This window comes from Python bivittatus, unplaced genomic scaffold (genome assembly GCF_059951505.1).
Source record: "Python bivittatus isolate LINGU-HERP-01145 unplaced genomic scaffold, Pbiv_v1 ctg000260_np1212, whole genome shotgun sequence".
NCBI lineage: Eukaryota > Metazoa > Chordata > Lepidosauria > Squamata > Pythonidae > Python > Python bivittatus.
This window is the reverse complement of record NW_028277055.1, coordinates 1290842-1304514: the sequence shown is the minus strand read 5'-3', so window position 1 is coordinate 1304514 and position 13673 is coordinate 1290842. Positions and strand designations below refer to the sequence as shown.

The 13673-nt window shown below is 44.0% G+C and overlaps 1 protein-coding gene across 2 annotated transcripts; it reads right to left on the bottom strand.

Annotated features, from left to right (window-relative positions):
• Nucleotides 1-3777: 3777 nt before the first annotated feature.
• ADPRS (ADP-ribosylserine hydrolase) lies at nucleotides 3778-12273 on the bottom strand. Of its 2 annotated transcripts, none has more exons than XM_088140255.1 (6): nucleotides 12028-12273; nucleotides 9685-9781; nucleotides 8851-9058; nucleotides 6586-6770; nucleotides 5431-5531; nucleotides 3778-4616 (listed from the first exon to the last, which is right to left on the bottom strand). In XM_088140255.1, the coding sequence occupies exons 1-6, from the start codon at nucleotides 12062-12064 to the stop codon at nucleotides 4324-4326; spliced, it is 921 nt and encodes a 306-aa protein (XP_087996381.1). In that variant the 5' UTR covers nucleotides 12065-12273; the 3' UTR covers nucleotides 3778-4323. The 2 variants fall into 2 exon arrangements, with proteins under 2 accessions (XP_087996381.1, XP_087996380.1); XM_088140254.1 differs by lacking the exon at nucleotides 12028-12273 and adding an exon at nucleotides 11704-11988.
• Between the last annotated feature and the right edge of the window lie 1400 nt (nucleotides 12274-13673).

Below are 13673 nucleotides of genomic sequence, written 5' to 3'. Positions count from 1 at the left end.
CTTGGTAGGACTACGTGTCGATCTGCTCCCTTTCTTTCTAAAATGGTACTCCAGGATGGCGCGGCCTTGGTCAAAGCAACAGGTCAAAAATGTCGACTAAAGGAAACGGGTGCGTTCTGTAGTATGACTGATGCCCTGTCTCTTGGCAGGCATGTCAAGATGGTCCAGGACATTTTCTGAAGGAAAGTGGCATGACTTCCTGGGCCCCTGTGTACAATTCTCATAGAAACGGAATGAACATGATATTGAAGGACCCCAAGATGGCCTTCCTAAACACCAGCCCTCAACTCTATTTACATTGCAGATGGTTGGCCCTTGGTAAAAGGGCGTGTAGCAAAAGAACATCTGTCCAAGGCAGTGTGTCTCGACCTCAGCAACTTTAAGATGTGTGGACTTCAACTCCCAGAATTCCCCAGCCCACATGGGCTGGGGAATTCTGGGAGTTGAAGTCCACACATCTTAAAGTTGCTGAGGTCGAGACACACTGGTGTCAGGTAATGTTGCCCAAGCCATGAACTCCTGGGCATTCCTTAGAATTCTTTCGGCTAATCAAAATAAGGAGCAGGAAAACCCACTCCAGGAAAATAAACTTTTGCTAATCCTTTTCCTCAGGCCAGGAAGAAGCCAAATCTAGATACCTGGACAGGCCTATCCCCATTTTTTTCCCTCTCTTTATGATTCTCTTCACCACCTTTTCTTTTTTGGCTCCTCCAGTGGGTCTACCTGGGCTAATAATACTTTTGCCTCAGAGCAGAAATCTATAAAAAGAAGTACTTTTTTACAATGAAAAGCACCACTTGGAATCTCTCTCTCCCTCAGTAGCAGAAGTCGGGGAGGAGGAGGAGGAGGAGGAGGAGGAGGAGGAGGAGGCAACCAGCACTAGTTCCCCCACCCAAATTGCCAGTTTTCTGTTCACCCCATAGAGAAGTCATGTTGAACCATCTGAGGCCAGACACCCTTCATGGACTGGACTTCAGAGCAGCCAGCATGAGCCACTCTCTCCCCCAGCGGGCAGAGGTCTGTCAAGGTCTTCCTGAGCTACATTTGCTGTTTTAGCCCCCAAGAAGGAGGTTGACCCCTCCAGGACACTGCCTCCCTAGACTCTGCAAGCCCAGTCCTGAAGCAGCCTTCCTGAGTTGGGCCTTGCAAGCTGAAAGAGCTGGCCATTTTCACCTGATGTGTCAGGCCTAGCCCAAGGAACTCCAAGCAACCATGCAAATTCAGTCCAGCTATGTTTATTAGCTACAACCTCTAGCAAGAATCTTCCCAGACTAAAACCCCAGCTCCCAAAGTCCTCCAGCCACAACAGTGTGAATTCCTCAGGGAGGTGCCAGTCTCGTCCTCTTGATCCTCCCACGCGGTTCTGGCGAGCTAAGAAAATGTTTGTATCCCTGAGCTCGGCCTTCATAATTCCATTCCATCACATGATGTCAGCCTTTCAAGGTATACCAGACTTGAACACCAAAGTCATGAATACCAGAACTACTTTTATTATAGGGGTTTTTGTTTTCTTGTTTTCTTTTGTTTTGGTGCCTTTGAGTCAGTCCTAACTCCTGGTGACGACCTGGACAAGTCCCTATACTTTTCTTGGCAAGATTTCAGAATTGGTTTGCCATTGCCTTCTTCCAAGGGCTGAGAGAGAGGGACTGGCCCAAGGTCACCCAGCTAGCTTTGTGCCCAAGGCAGGACTAGAACTCAGAGTCTCCTGGTTTCTAGCCTGGTGCCTTCACCACGACACCAAACTGGCTCTCTTATTATCGGGTTACAATAACAGAATTCTGCAACTCTGGATGTGCATCTCCCCTCCCCGCCTTTAAAGAGAACTAGGGAGGGTCCCTTCTGAGAAGTTTTCTCAATTTCCATTCCTGCTTTGGGCTGAGTTTTCTCTTCATTGACCATTGCCTTGGCTGCAGCTCTTCCTCAAGGTTATTCTCGCAGCCCATTACATCTGATCAGCTGGGTTCAGATCAGACAGGGAAGCACTATGCCAATGTCCATCCTTTGAACTGGTCTAGGTCCCATCTCCAGAACCACAGCTTCAGGAGGCCAAAGAGAACCCACAAGCAGCTACTGAGAGGAACCCCGATCTTCCTTTCCCCTCAACTGTTGGAGGATCCATCTAACCCCAATCTTGGAGGACCAAAACTGCGCGAGTGCACTCCAGAGCCACAAAGAAAAGGTGGTTTGTTTTCCTCTTTCCGTCTTCAGTCCAGTAGTTTATTCAGAACTTTGTTTTGGTTCTAAGTTGCCTCTGGATTAATGGTCCAATTTAGCATAGCGTGTGTGTATGAATGCTAAATTGTGTACGCATCTATCCGTTTCAACTGTAGCAATAAGGTTTGCTTCCTTTGTGGCAAGGGAGTTTTTGTTCTTTCTTCTGTAACTGAACCCTGCGTAAAGAAAATAACTTCTCAACCCCTCCCCTTGAACTCCTTCACCTTTCCTAATTGAAATGACTGTACTAAACTCCCCACAATTAACTGTTACTCATTTGATTGCCTCGTATACCATTGGCCTCAAATATTTTTGCTAAATTCCCCATAGTTTGTTAACTGCTTATTAATTTGATTGCCCTGTATAACATTAACCTCAAGTAATATGACTGATTGCTAATTATACTTTCATTTTTCAGCTGCCAAAATGCATTAAGCCTGATTAACAGCCTCTACATCCTAACCAAACTGGCGCTAGAGGCAGCCCCAAGCACACCTGTGCAGTGAAAAATGTGTACCTGACCAACCCAGCACGCCTTTTCTGGCTTCCACGATCAAAGCTTCCAATGCACTTTGATCCACACAAATTCCTTGGTATCAACTGAGGTTTGCAGAGATGGGTTTAATACCTCTCTTGCCAACACCATCCCATACGCCTGGTGCTATCAAAGGTGGCCTGGTTGGGCATAGTGTTACAAAATACCCTGGCTCAACTTATAGTCACTCACTCTACTCATGTAGCCAGTCAGGGCACATGGATTCCACAGCCCCCCTTAAGTTCCTACCTTGGTGGCCTAGGTAGGTGCTGATGGTACATACAAAACTGTATGGTTGACAGTGGGACAGTTCCCTCACAAACCCTTCAACTGAGCACCGTGGCAATCAAAGTTCTATTGGGATACCTGCTGAATTTAAAGCCATAATAAAGCTTCACTGATTTAAAGTATACAGCTGCTCCCACACTCACTCATTCTCACTCACCACCCCCTTACCCAAATTCTACTTAGCTAAGCTGGCCAAGCACTAGCTAGAGCAGTGTTTCTCAACCTCATCAGCTAAGATGTGTGGACTTCAACTCCCAGAATTCCCCAGCCAGCATGAAGTTGAAGTCCACACATTTTAAAGTTGCTGAGGTTGAGAAACACTGAGCTAGAGGAACAGAAGCCACCAAGTCCGGACTCAGAACGACTCAAAGAGCTGGTGTGCCCCCCGGACCCTTTTTCATTCTCAACAGCCTTTGTTTCATTGATTTGTAAATTTGGCAGCTGTTGGTAGGATTACGGTTCCTTGGATTCTGCACCTAACTCTTCGTCCATTTTCTGAAGGCACTTCTTTTGCATATCCTTGGGCTCATGGTTCTGTCTCATCTGTTTTCTGAGGGCTCTTTTGACAAGATTTCTGGCTTTGTCCTCTCTGCATACGTGCTTGGTTCATTTTTATGTTAGAGCCACAACTGTCAATTTCAGCCTAGTCTCACAGTAGCGCCTATTTTCTTTGATGCATAAGGGAACACAGAAATAACAACATCATACAATCCAGTCCTTTGATGTACAGTGCAGCCACCTTGGTTTTTTAAAAAGTTCTAAATTTATTAATGCCAGCTCACATTTCTGGTATTAAAGACACATGTTCCATGTGAAGCAGTTTGTGCAGTTCTGCCTGATGAATTCCCAATCTAATAGTTGGTTAAATGGTAACATTTATATACTTGTCCTTTGACTATGTCCAAACATAGTCCCATTTCAATTCCTTTGGGGAGAGGACCTGCTTGGCAAACTGTCCTGAAGCCCATATGGTGTACAGAGAACCCCAGTATAATGAACTAAGGGAGAATTTAGACTCTAACCAAGACATAATTACAAAAATTTCAAAATCAGGAAAAAAACAGCAAAGATCAAAGGAAAGGTCAACAGTGCCTATACAGCTGAAAAGAATTGGCACTTTTGAGTGTGTTACTTCAACAGAATCCTTTCGCAGGCAGCCATTCACTATGGCCTAGACATTCTTTGGGGGAAGACAGACTCCCCTATTGTAGACATGATTCACCTCCTCTGGAACACGATGCAAAAATACAGATCTGATGACTGAGTGCCAAATTCTCATTCATGCCTCAAGCCTGCTGGTGGTAGAGTTCGTACAAGCCATCAGCCAGCTTCTCTGTTTCCTCAAAGGCTTCGCAGCTATGTTTCCAACTTTGGGGCACCTGCTCTTCCCCATAAAACGCCCCTGCAATGGCTCCTGCCATGGTTGCAATCGTGTCTGTGTCCCCACCCAGTAAGATGCAGTAGATAATGGTCCGTTGCAGACAGTTGAAGCCCTCGGGGATATCGGGGTGAGAGTCCATGCAGCGCAGGAATGAGTAGATCGCCGTGGGGACAGAATGCAGAGCTGCAATGCCATTTCCTGCATCGAATCAAAAAATTCAATTACCTTTAGCAGATGACAACAGATGCACCTAGTTTTCTGCCACAAGTGAAGGCAAAGTGACCAGAAGACGTATAAAAAAGAGTTATACGTGCCAATGCCCACTGAGTCTTGTTCACATTCCAAGGAATGATCTAGAATAACAAGTCCTCCAAGGCTACTGAAAGAATGGAAGTGCAGCAGCAACGACTTCTGGGCTTGGCCCTCCGTGCCCTTCCCTCAGCAGCAGCAATATTAATGCCAAACAAGAACTACACAACTGCCTGTCCTGGGTACAAGGCACAGGTCTCCACTTTCACAGGTGGGGTAAAGAAAAAGCCAAACAGTAGGAACGGGGCCTGTTAAAAACTTCTACACCAAGGTCAAATCAACACAACATCAAATAAATACAATCAAAAGCTTTGGAGAAATCTACAAGCACGTTATGCCAACATTACACAAATGTTATTACTGGCCCCCAATATCGGATAACTGGAGATATACCTCCTCTAAATGCAGAACTTACGTCCCTAATCACAAGGAACTTACAATGGAGCTTAATGGGCCAAATAAATATAGCATAAAGCTGCAAGCTTCCTGCCTGTTTTCATCCTAGCTCCTCTTTCCCACAGGCATATAAATGTTGCAGCGATGGTCATTTTATTCTGATCAGGAATTAAGCTTTTGTTCATTAGCTCACCATGCTTCTGACTGAAGATGTCATATCTAAGTTATTTTTATTAAAGAGACTACAGCCTTTCTGCTTGCAAAATGGCGAAGGGGGAGTTATTCCTTTATTTAGGAATGCACTTACCTAATTCTAGTAACACGTCTGATCTGGACACAGTACCCTGTTCCAAAAACTCTTTGATCTTCTTTAAACGCTTTGAAAAGGGGCGATCCTCATAGCCCAGCCTGATGAGAAGACAGAGAGGTGAAATATTTCTGTGGGCCACCCCCTTGTGTTACAACCAAGTGTAAATGTAGATACTACAGGTAGTCCTTGACTTACAATCACAATTGGGACCGGAATTTCTGTCGCTAAGTGATGCAGTCATAAAGTGCGATGTCATGTGACAGCATTGCTTAGCAATGGCAATCCCGGGCAGTCCCGGTTGCCATCGTAACCCTACGATGCGTGGGTCGTTAGGCAAGGACCCACCCCGATCCAAGCCATTCCCAGCTTCTCCCTCCCAGCCCAGAGCCTCAGTAAGGTAAGGGACTACCTCCCCTTCAACTCCCCCCAACTGCCTGTTCCCCACCATCTTTGCCCTTTTTGGCTGCCCTGCACTCTGCCTTGCACGGCAGCAAGCAGCCCCAGAACTGCACGGCTCTGGAGCTGCTTGCCATGCTGCGGCTCAGGGGCTTCTTGGCACAGGGTTGCAAGAAGCCCAAGTTGCAGTGCAGCGCAAAGCTGAAGCCACCCCTGGAGGCCAGCCCTAGCCACCCTCACCATCCTGCACTCCAAAGCCCCTGCCACCCCAGCTGACCTTCACTGTCTTCTTGCTCCCGCTGCTGACGAGGCATGCCCCGCCTGGCTCTTCACGAGGCAGCGGCTAGCCACATGAGGCATCTTCCCCAGGTCTCATGAGGAAACCACCGTGCACGACCTGGGGAAGAAAGCCTCATGCAGCCAGCAGCTGCCCCGCTAAGGGCCAGGCCAGGCACGCCTGGCCAGCAGCAGGAGCAAGAAGATAGCGAAGCAAGCTAGGGTGGCAGGGGCCGTGGAGTACAGGGGGCCAAAAGGGCATAGATGGGGGGAGATAGCTGGATGGGGGGAGTTGAAGTGCCCCTGCAGTCATAAGTGCAGGTGGGCTGCCGAGCACCCAAATTTTTATCACGTGACCGCAGGGGCGCCACAACGGCCATAACTTCAGGAACTGGTTCTAAGTCCCTTCGTTCAGCGCTGCCGTAACTTTGAATGATTGCTGAACAAATGGTCATTAGGCTGAGGACTACCTATACTTACATTCGTGCATCAGCAACAGACTTGTCATCAGCTTCCACATCTTCCATGTGGCCTATCAGCTGCTCCAAAAATCTGTCCCGATTTGACTCCCCACGGAGAGCATAATGGACTGCCAAGGCTTGCAAGATGGCTCCGTTATAGCCCAAGGAGTTTGCATGGGTTAGCTCAGCACTCAGTTTAGCAAACTGGAAAGACAGAAAACAACTGTTTTAGAAAAGACAGGAAAACTTAAATTAGTGGAAAGAAGGCTTTCTTTACTACCTTAATACTTGTTTTGGCCATTGTTGACAGCAGATAGAAAATAGTGACAATCCCACAACAAGGCATACTTAAAGTATGGTTTTTAAGGGCAAATTATTTAATGTCAAAATAGTAACCAGAAGCAATGCTAATGTTTATAAATAATTAGATGTAATCACCAGTCAGGGACAATGGGAGGGAGTCTAGAACTTAATATTATTTTTACTGATTGTTTTTAGTCTTTTTAAATTGTTTATTCTTTCTTTTCATAAGGCCATGGGCATTTATTTTAGATAATGTCAAACAGTGGTGATATCCATCTAACTATTAATGTTTAGAGTTTCATAGTGATTTGCAATTTTCACTCAAGATAATAAATTTAGTTTTATATAGTCAATGAATTCTTTAATCGATGAATTTTAAATTTTATGACAATTGTAAATACTGCTTATTTACTGATATTTTATTTCCCATCCACTATCCTCTTTTCTCATTTTCTTTTTCTTTTGTGTAGTGGTTTATTTTATTCTTTAAATGATTTAAAATAAATCTATAAACAGAATCTTTATAGTGTTTTTTTTTTTAAAGAAAGCAGTAACAAAACTACTAGGGAAGCATATACTGATCCAAGGACTTCGTGCCTATCTTTGACTAGACGGGACCTGCTGTATTTAGTGTCAATTAACCTAATGCACAAGGAAAGAGAAGGCCCTTTTCCCATAGCTGCTCCAACTGGCACTATTTGGCTGAAGGTAAAGAACCAAGACTAATAACTAAGGGGAGATGCATCCTGTATGAATGTGTCTAATTCCCCTTGAGATGGTGGCTATCATATCTTGTGGAAATTGCTTTCTGAATTTCTCATATTCAGCTTCACTGGATGAACCCGGGTTCTAATATAATTTCTATGATTTTTCCATCATATACATATGATTGTACCAAGCCAGCTTCTCCAGGCAGTAAAGTCTTACCCAAAGCTTAGTGAACAGGCCTCATTAATGAGATATGTATTAAACTTTACTTCTTGTTTGCCTGAACTTACAGGGAAAATGAGTTACAAATAGACAGACAGACATACAGACAGACCTTCATTCCAGGCCTTCAGTGCTAGTCATCCTAATGTGAAAGGCTATAATATCTGATGAAAATTAATTCAATCAAAAATAAAGGACAGAACCTATTAATGGAAAGCATATAGATACATTCGATAAAAAATAGTCCTGTTTTCATATCTGTACAAAAGAGCTCTGAACAGATTAAGGGTATGTAAGGAGCAGATCTGAAAAAAGGTTCTACGTTATTGGGTATGCACATCTCTTGCACGTTTAGCTTGCTGGTTCTCAGATGAAACACCTAAACAAGGCCATATGTGCAGGATGTGTGCTCAAGGAAAAGTGCAATGTGCATTCAATCTAGAAACATCCAAAGTATGACTTACTTCGTTAAACATCTTGGATGAACACCGCCTCCATAAACGTGTCTAAATCTCCTTCATAACTCAACGCACTGTTGAATTTCACAGCATTCCTTAATGGCTAATTTTATGGTTCTGGAAAAAAAAAATCTGTAGTCTGTTCTAATACTGCTCCCTAATGTTTACATCTGATGCCAATCCTAGACTTCTTGGCACTAGGCATCAACTGTTTCAATGTTATTCCTTCTCTGAGAATATTTACCAGGAAAAGGATAGTTCACATGCTCTTCACAAGACTGCATTCCTTGAGAGTCTCCACCCCAAAGCAAGCCTAACAGTAGCTACAATGGCATTCAGTTCCCCAGAAATATTGGCAGCCCACCCATGACGGTAGGCGAAACAGGAACAAGAAATAATAAAACCCTTGGACTGCCCCTTACATGTGGTTCCAAACTAGCTACTTTGGTGATACAAATCAAGAGACAACTGATTGTCTCTTGATCTCTGTACTTGGCATATCTTAGCTTGTTACATCAAACAGGACTGCTGTATGTAAAATAATTTCAATGCTACATAAATACTAGGCATGGAACCTAAAACAATTAACTCACCTTCTTTACATCTTGGACATCTGAGTAAGCTAATGAAATGCCTGCAACCCTCATGGCACCACCATTCCCATAGGAACCTTTCCCATTAAACTGCTGTCTTGCTGGCTCAAACACATCACTGCATTTAGGACTAAGGAGTTTCTTGAATACAGTAATCACACCACCTCCATAGCTTCTGTCAGGATCCTTCTTGTATTCTTCAGCAAACCTGCCAGGAGAAGACCTTGGTTACAAAATACTCCATTTACATTCTGCTGGCTTGGAAAGATGCTAACAACAGGAGAAAACTGCTTTACTAAGATCAAGCACTAAGAATGTTATTTGGAGGATTCATTTAATCCACGTATGGATATATTAATTGATGATACTAACCCATCAAGATGATGTCTGAGATTTCAATGATTTAGCTCAATCACCTGAATTTGCATAACACATCAGGTTAAAAAGTGGTTGGCTCGTTTCTGTGTGTTGTGCAAGGGTAGATTCGTATCAGCCAACTCTTGATGAGTACTTTATAGTTGTTCCAACATTACTTTCCACCCAGACTCATAAAATACAGGCGTAGCAGCAGGTGGGACTTGAACAGATGAGAATTCAAGGTATCAAAGAGTATCTGGGATGTTTCTCTGCTCTCTGCACAACACAAAGGAGGTCTGGGAACGAGATACTGTTTATTCCTTGAAAGCAGACAGGCCTGCTTCACTTTCCCCACCATACCAAGCAAAACCATCTAGGGCAGCATCTCATGTATATTAAAAGCTGAGTAAGCCCACACCACACAAACTTGGTTTTCATGCCATCAAACTCATACCTCTACCTAATCACAAGCCTTACCGCTTTGCCATATCCACTTCATCAAAATCTTGCTTGGCCAATAGTGACCTAACCACAGAGTGGGCCATTGCTGTATCATCGCTGTAATAGAGGATTTCTAGGGAGCAAACAAGAAAACAATATATATTATACCCAGAGAAAGAGAGAGACACACATATCTATGCGCGCACACTCACCCGTACATATGTTCTCTCTTTCACAGGCAAATGCATCAAGGACCTTATTATCTCTTATTCCTTCTTGATTTCAATAGCCCTTTGCAGCCACTCAGTGGCTCACGCTAAAGGCTAAGACGTGCCCAGAGGCCTGAGTAAATATGAAACTCCGTCACCAGGCCTCTGCACATCTGGGCACTGAAAAAGAATCTTCTTGAATTTAGTATGAAGAGCCAAAGGGAGCTTTACAGGCTTTGGATCAAATATACCATGTTATCCACAACCGGGAACCCTGAAAAGCAGTTTGGAGTCCATAAACTGGCTGTTTACTAAAAGGAAACTGGGATGTTACCATTATTTTTCTTTTTAGCTCAACTGCTAAAAGTGAATCAGAGAAAGAAAAGCTGAACAAAATGAAGAGGGCAAACTATTTCTACCATTGTGGTCACTAAGTGACTCATCCGTCTCCTTGTGAATTAGGCTACAATGTTGTCATGTTAAACACTGGAAGTTTAATCAAATCTAAACATTTTTATTTAATTATATTTATGTTTTAATTATATTTTAAATTATATTTTTACATTATAAAATCATTGTTTAATTATAATTTTAAAAAATCTAATAATTTTAATAAAATCTAATCATAGTTTAAAAAGTTAATAAATGTTATTATTTATTAGATGCAATCTGGCAATAACTGCATTAATGTTAACCTCAACCACAAAGAGTGTGTGATTATTGTGTCATATGACATGATGGTAGTGTCACTAATAACAGCGGTATAATACTTTCTCCTTGTCAATAAGGAGGTCATTGTCACAATGATAAGTCACTCTGCCAGTTTATGTTTAATGAACATAAATTTGGCAAACTGACATTAATATGGTAACTTTAGTTGCAAATACTACCACACCATATTACTAATTTAGCAAACGTTTATGAAACATTTATTTGGCAAAATGACATCAACGCGTTCATGCTTACCACCTTATTTGCAAGCATGTTTTCACTAAATGTATAATATCTAATATCTAATACAACTATTAGAAACCACAGCAATTGTTCCTCCCTGCAAATCTAGACAGTGATTCCTGCCTTATTTGTGATGCAATGTTACCGCTTGCGTTTAACCACAACACGCTCTCATCCATCCTAGTAAGCCGTAATTCTCATCATAAATATGAGAACAGTCAAAAGAGACGCAGGGCCAGCAACAGCAGCCTGAACCTTTGATCTGGAAGGGTCTTCTGCCCCCCTCTCCCCCCCCCCACGAAGGGAATGAGAATCAAAGCAGCCATCAGAGTCTTAGGCCTAATAAATAAAGTCAACAAACACTAAATGTAAGATAAAAAATAAGATAAAATATAAAAAATAAAGCAAACATTTAAATAGAAAATAGAAAATGAAATAAAATATAAACATGGTAAAAAAAACAAAAGTATAAAAGGAAATAAAATACAGAAAATAAAATTTAAAAATAAAGAAACAATATAAAATATAAAGTAGAAAAATAAAAATAAAAATAAAATACAAAATACACAAATCAAATAACAATTAAAAATAAAATATAAAATACACAAATCAAGTACAAATTTAAAAATAAGATACAAAATACAAAAATCAAATAAAAATTAAAAATAAGACACAAAATACAAAAATCAAGTACACATTTTAAAATAAAATACAAAAATCAAGTAAACATTTGAAAATAAGATATAAAATACAAAAATAAAGGAAACGTTTGAAAATAAGATACAAAATACAAAAGTAAGCGTTTAAGCATAAAACAAAGGGATGGAACAGCAAACAAAACAAAACGCTGAGGGGGCGCAGGGAGGTCGCCAGGCCCGCCCGCTCCGCTCACTCGAGGCGCGGCCGCCCTCCAGTTCGCCGCCGCCGCTGCCCTCCTCGCCCTGCTCCGCGCCTCGGCCTTCCCGGGCCGGCGGCTGCAGGGCGCGCACGAAGCGCAGCAGCTCGGCCGCGCTGACCGCCTCCCGCGCCTCGAACTCGCCGCCCAGGCAGTCGCCCAGCAGGGCCCCGAGCAAGCAGCCCCGGCAGCGTGTCCGCATCAGCGCCGCCGCCGCCGCCGCCATCTTGCGGCGCCTCAGCCGGGGTCCGGGGGCGGGGCCTCGCCCCGCCCCGCCCCTTCTCTACCTTCCCTCAGGTGCGCCGCGCCGCGAGGCCCCACCATTCCCTCCCGCGTCCTCCGTCCGCGGCCCGAGCATCGGGTCTTTCCCGGCGTCTCGTCGGCTTGGTTTCTCCGGACGGGTTGCGCAACAGTCGTCCGTCCAGCTTCGTGTCTGGTGACCCCCCTCCTTTCTTTCCTCGCCTCGTCCTTCGGCCGACGCGAATTAATTCATGAATTAATCTATTTCTTGATTCCAGCCATCGGCTTCAACCCGGACCCCTGGAGTCTGTAGGCAGTGTTTCTCAACCTTGTCCGCTTTAAGAGACCTGGACTTCAACTCCCAGAGTTCCCCAGCCAGCCATGGCTGGCTGGGGAATTCTGGGAGTTGAAGTCCAAGCCTCTTAAAGCGGACAAGGTTGAGAAACACTGCTGTAGATCCTACATTTCTAGGGTGAAACTGAAAACTGCCTGACCAGTTCTGGGCTCCCATGTTCTTGAAAATAATGATTTCTTGAAAAGATTGCGAGTTTAACACCCATCTTTCTGATGCTGGAAAAAGTCACGCATATACATTTTTTGCAGCTTTTCACTGTAATTTTTGTTGCGGACGCCCCCCCCCGCCCCATTTGTCCTCCTTTCCAATTGTCCCTGTCCTCCTTTGCCTATTCGGACATCTGGTAACCCTAGTTGGAGCGGAGGCAAAATGTGCATAGGAGGCCCTAGATGAGGTTTTCAAAGCAGGGGAGAAAAGCGTTAACTCCCCCCCCCCCGAAAGTCATGGCTCTGCCCACTGCAGGCTTTGCTGCTGCTGCCCTCCGCTGCTGGACCCCCAAAGCTTTCCTGCTGCTGTTGCAGAAGCCTGCGGGCCTGGAAGTCCAAGGGCAGTTTTGGGGAAATGTCAGAAGTGCCCAAGCAGGGGGCTGTTGAAACACCCACCACCCACATAAACATCAGGCCGCCACAAGGACTTTCTTGACTTGCACCCCGCAAGCTGCAGAAAATGCTTTAATTCTCCCCAGGTGGTATGGAAATCTGCTGGAAATCCAGAGACTTGATTATCTGAAATTCCACTTGTTCCAGCAAATTAAAGTCACAATGTGGCCAAGTAAGAGAAACGAATGAGTAAATTCTGCGGGCTCCAATCTCTGTGCCAAAATCCAGCACTTTGCTTAAATCCAGGAATTAAACCAGTTGAATCCATTTGGATAAGGGACTACTAAGTAACGCTCCTGTTGCATCAGAGGCTGAGGGGACCACAGAGAAACAACCATTTAGCGTTAAATTGGCCACATTGATTTAAGCATCCTATCTCCTAAAACCAGCCTTCAAAAGTGATTTTTCTTCCTTGTTCACTTGGAAACCTGGTAGCAGTTCTTTGGCTGATCTTGGGGAAAAAAAGAGAAGCAGGGGTTGGCCTCGGTAGTACATGGATGGGAAATCCCAGGTTCTAGGGCAGTGTTTCTCAACCCTGGCCACATTAAGATACGTGGACTTCAACTCCCAGAATTCCCCACCCAGCATGGCTGGCTGGGGAATTCTGGGAGTTGAAGTCCACGTATCTTAACGTGGCCAGGGTTGAGAAACACTGCCCCCGGTTAATCTGTAAAGTTCAAAGGACTTCCCAGAAGAAGCTTTTTTGTATGGTTGCCATGACAAACTCTCCTCAAGCAAGTCTTTTCTTAGCAAATTTTAGGTGAAAGATGTGA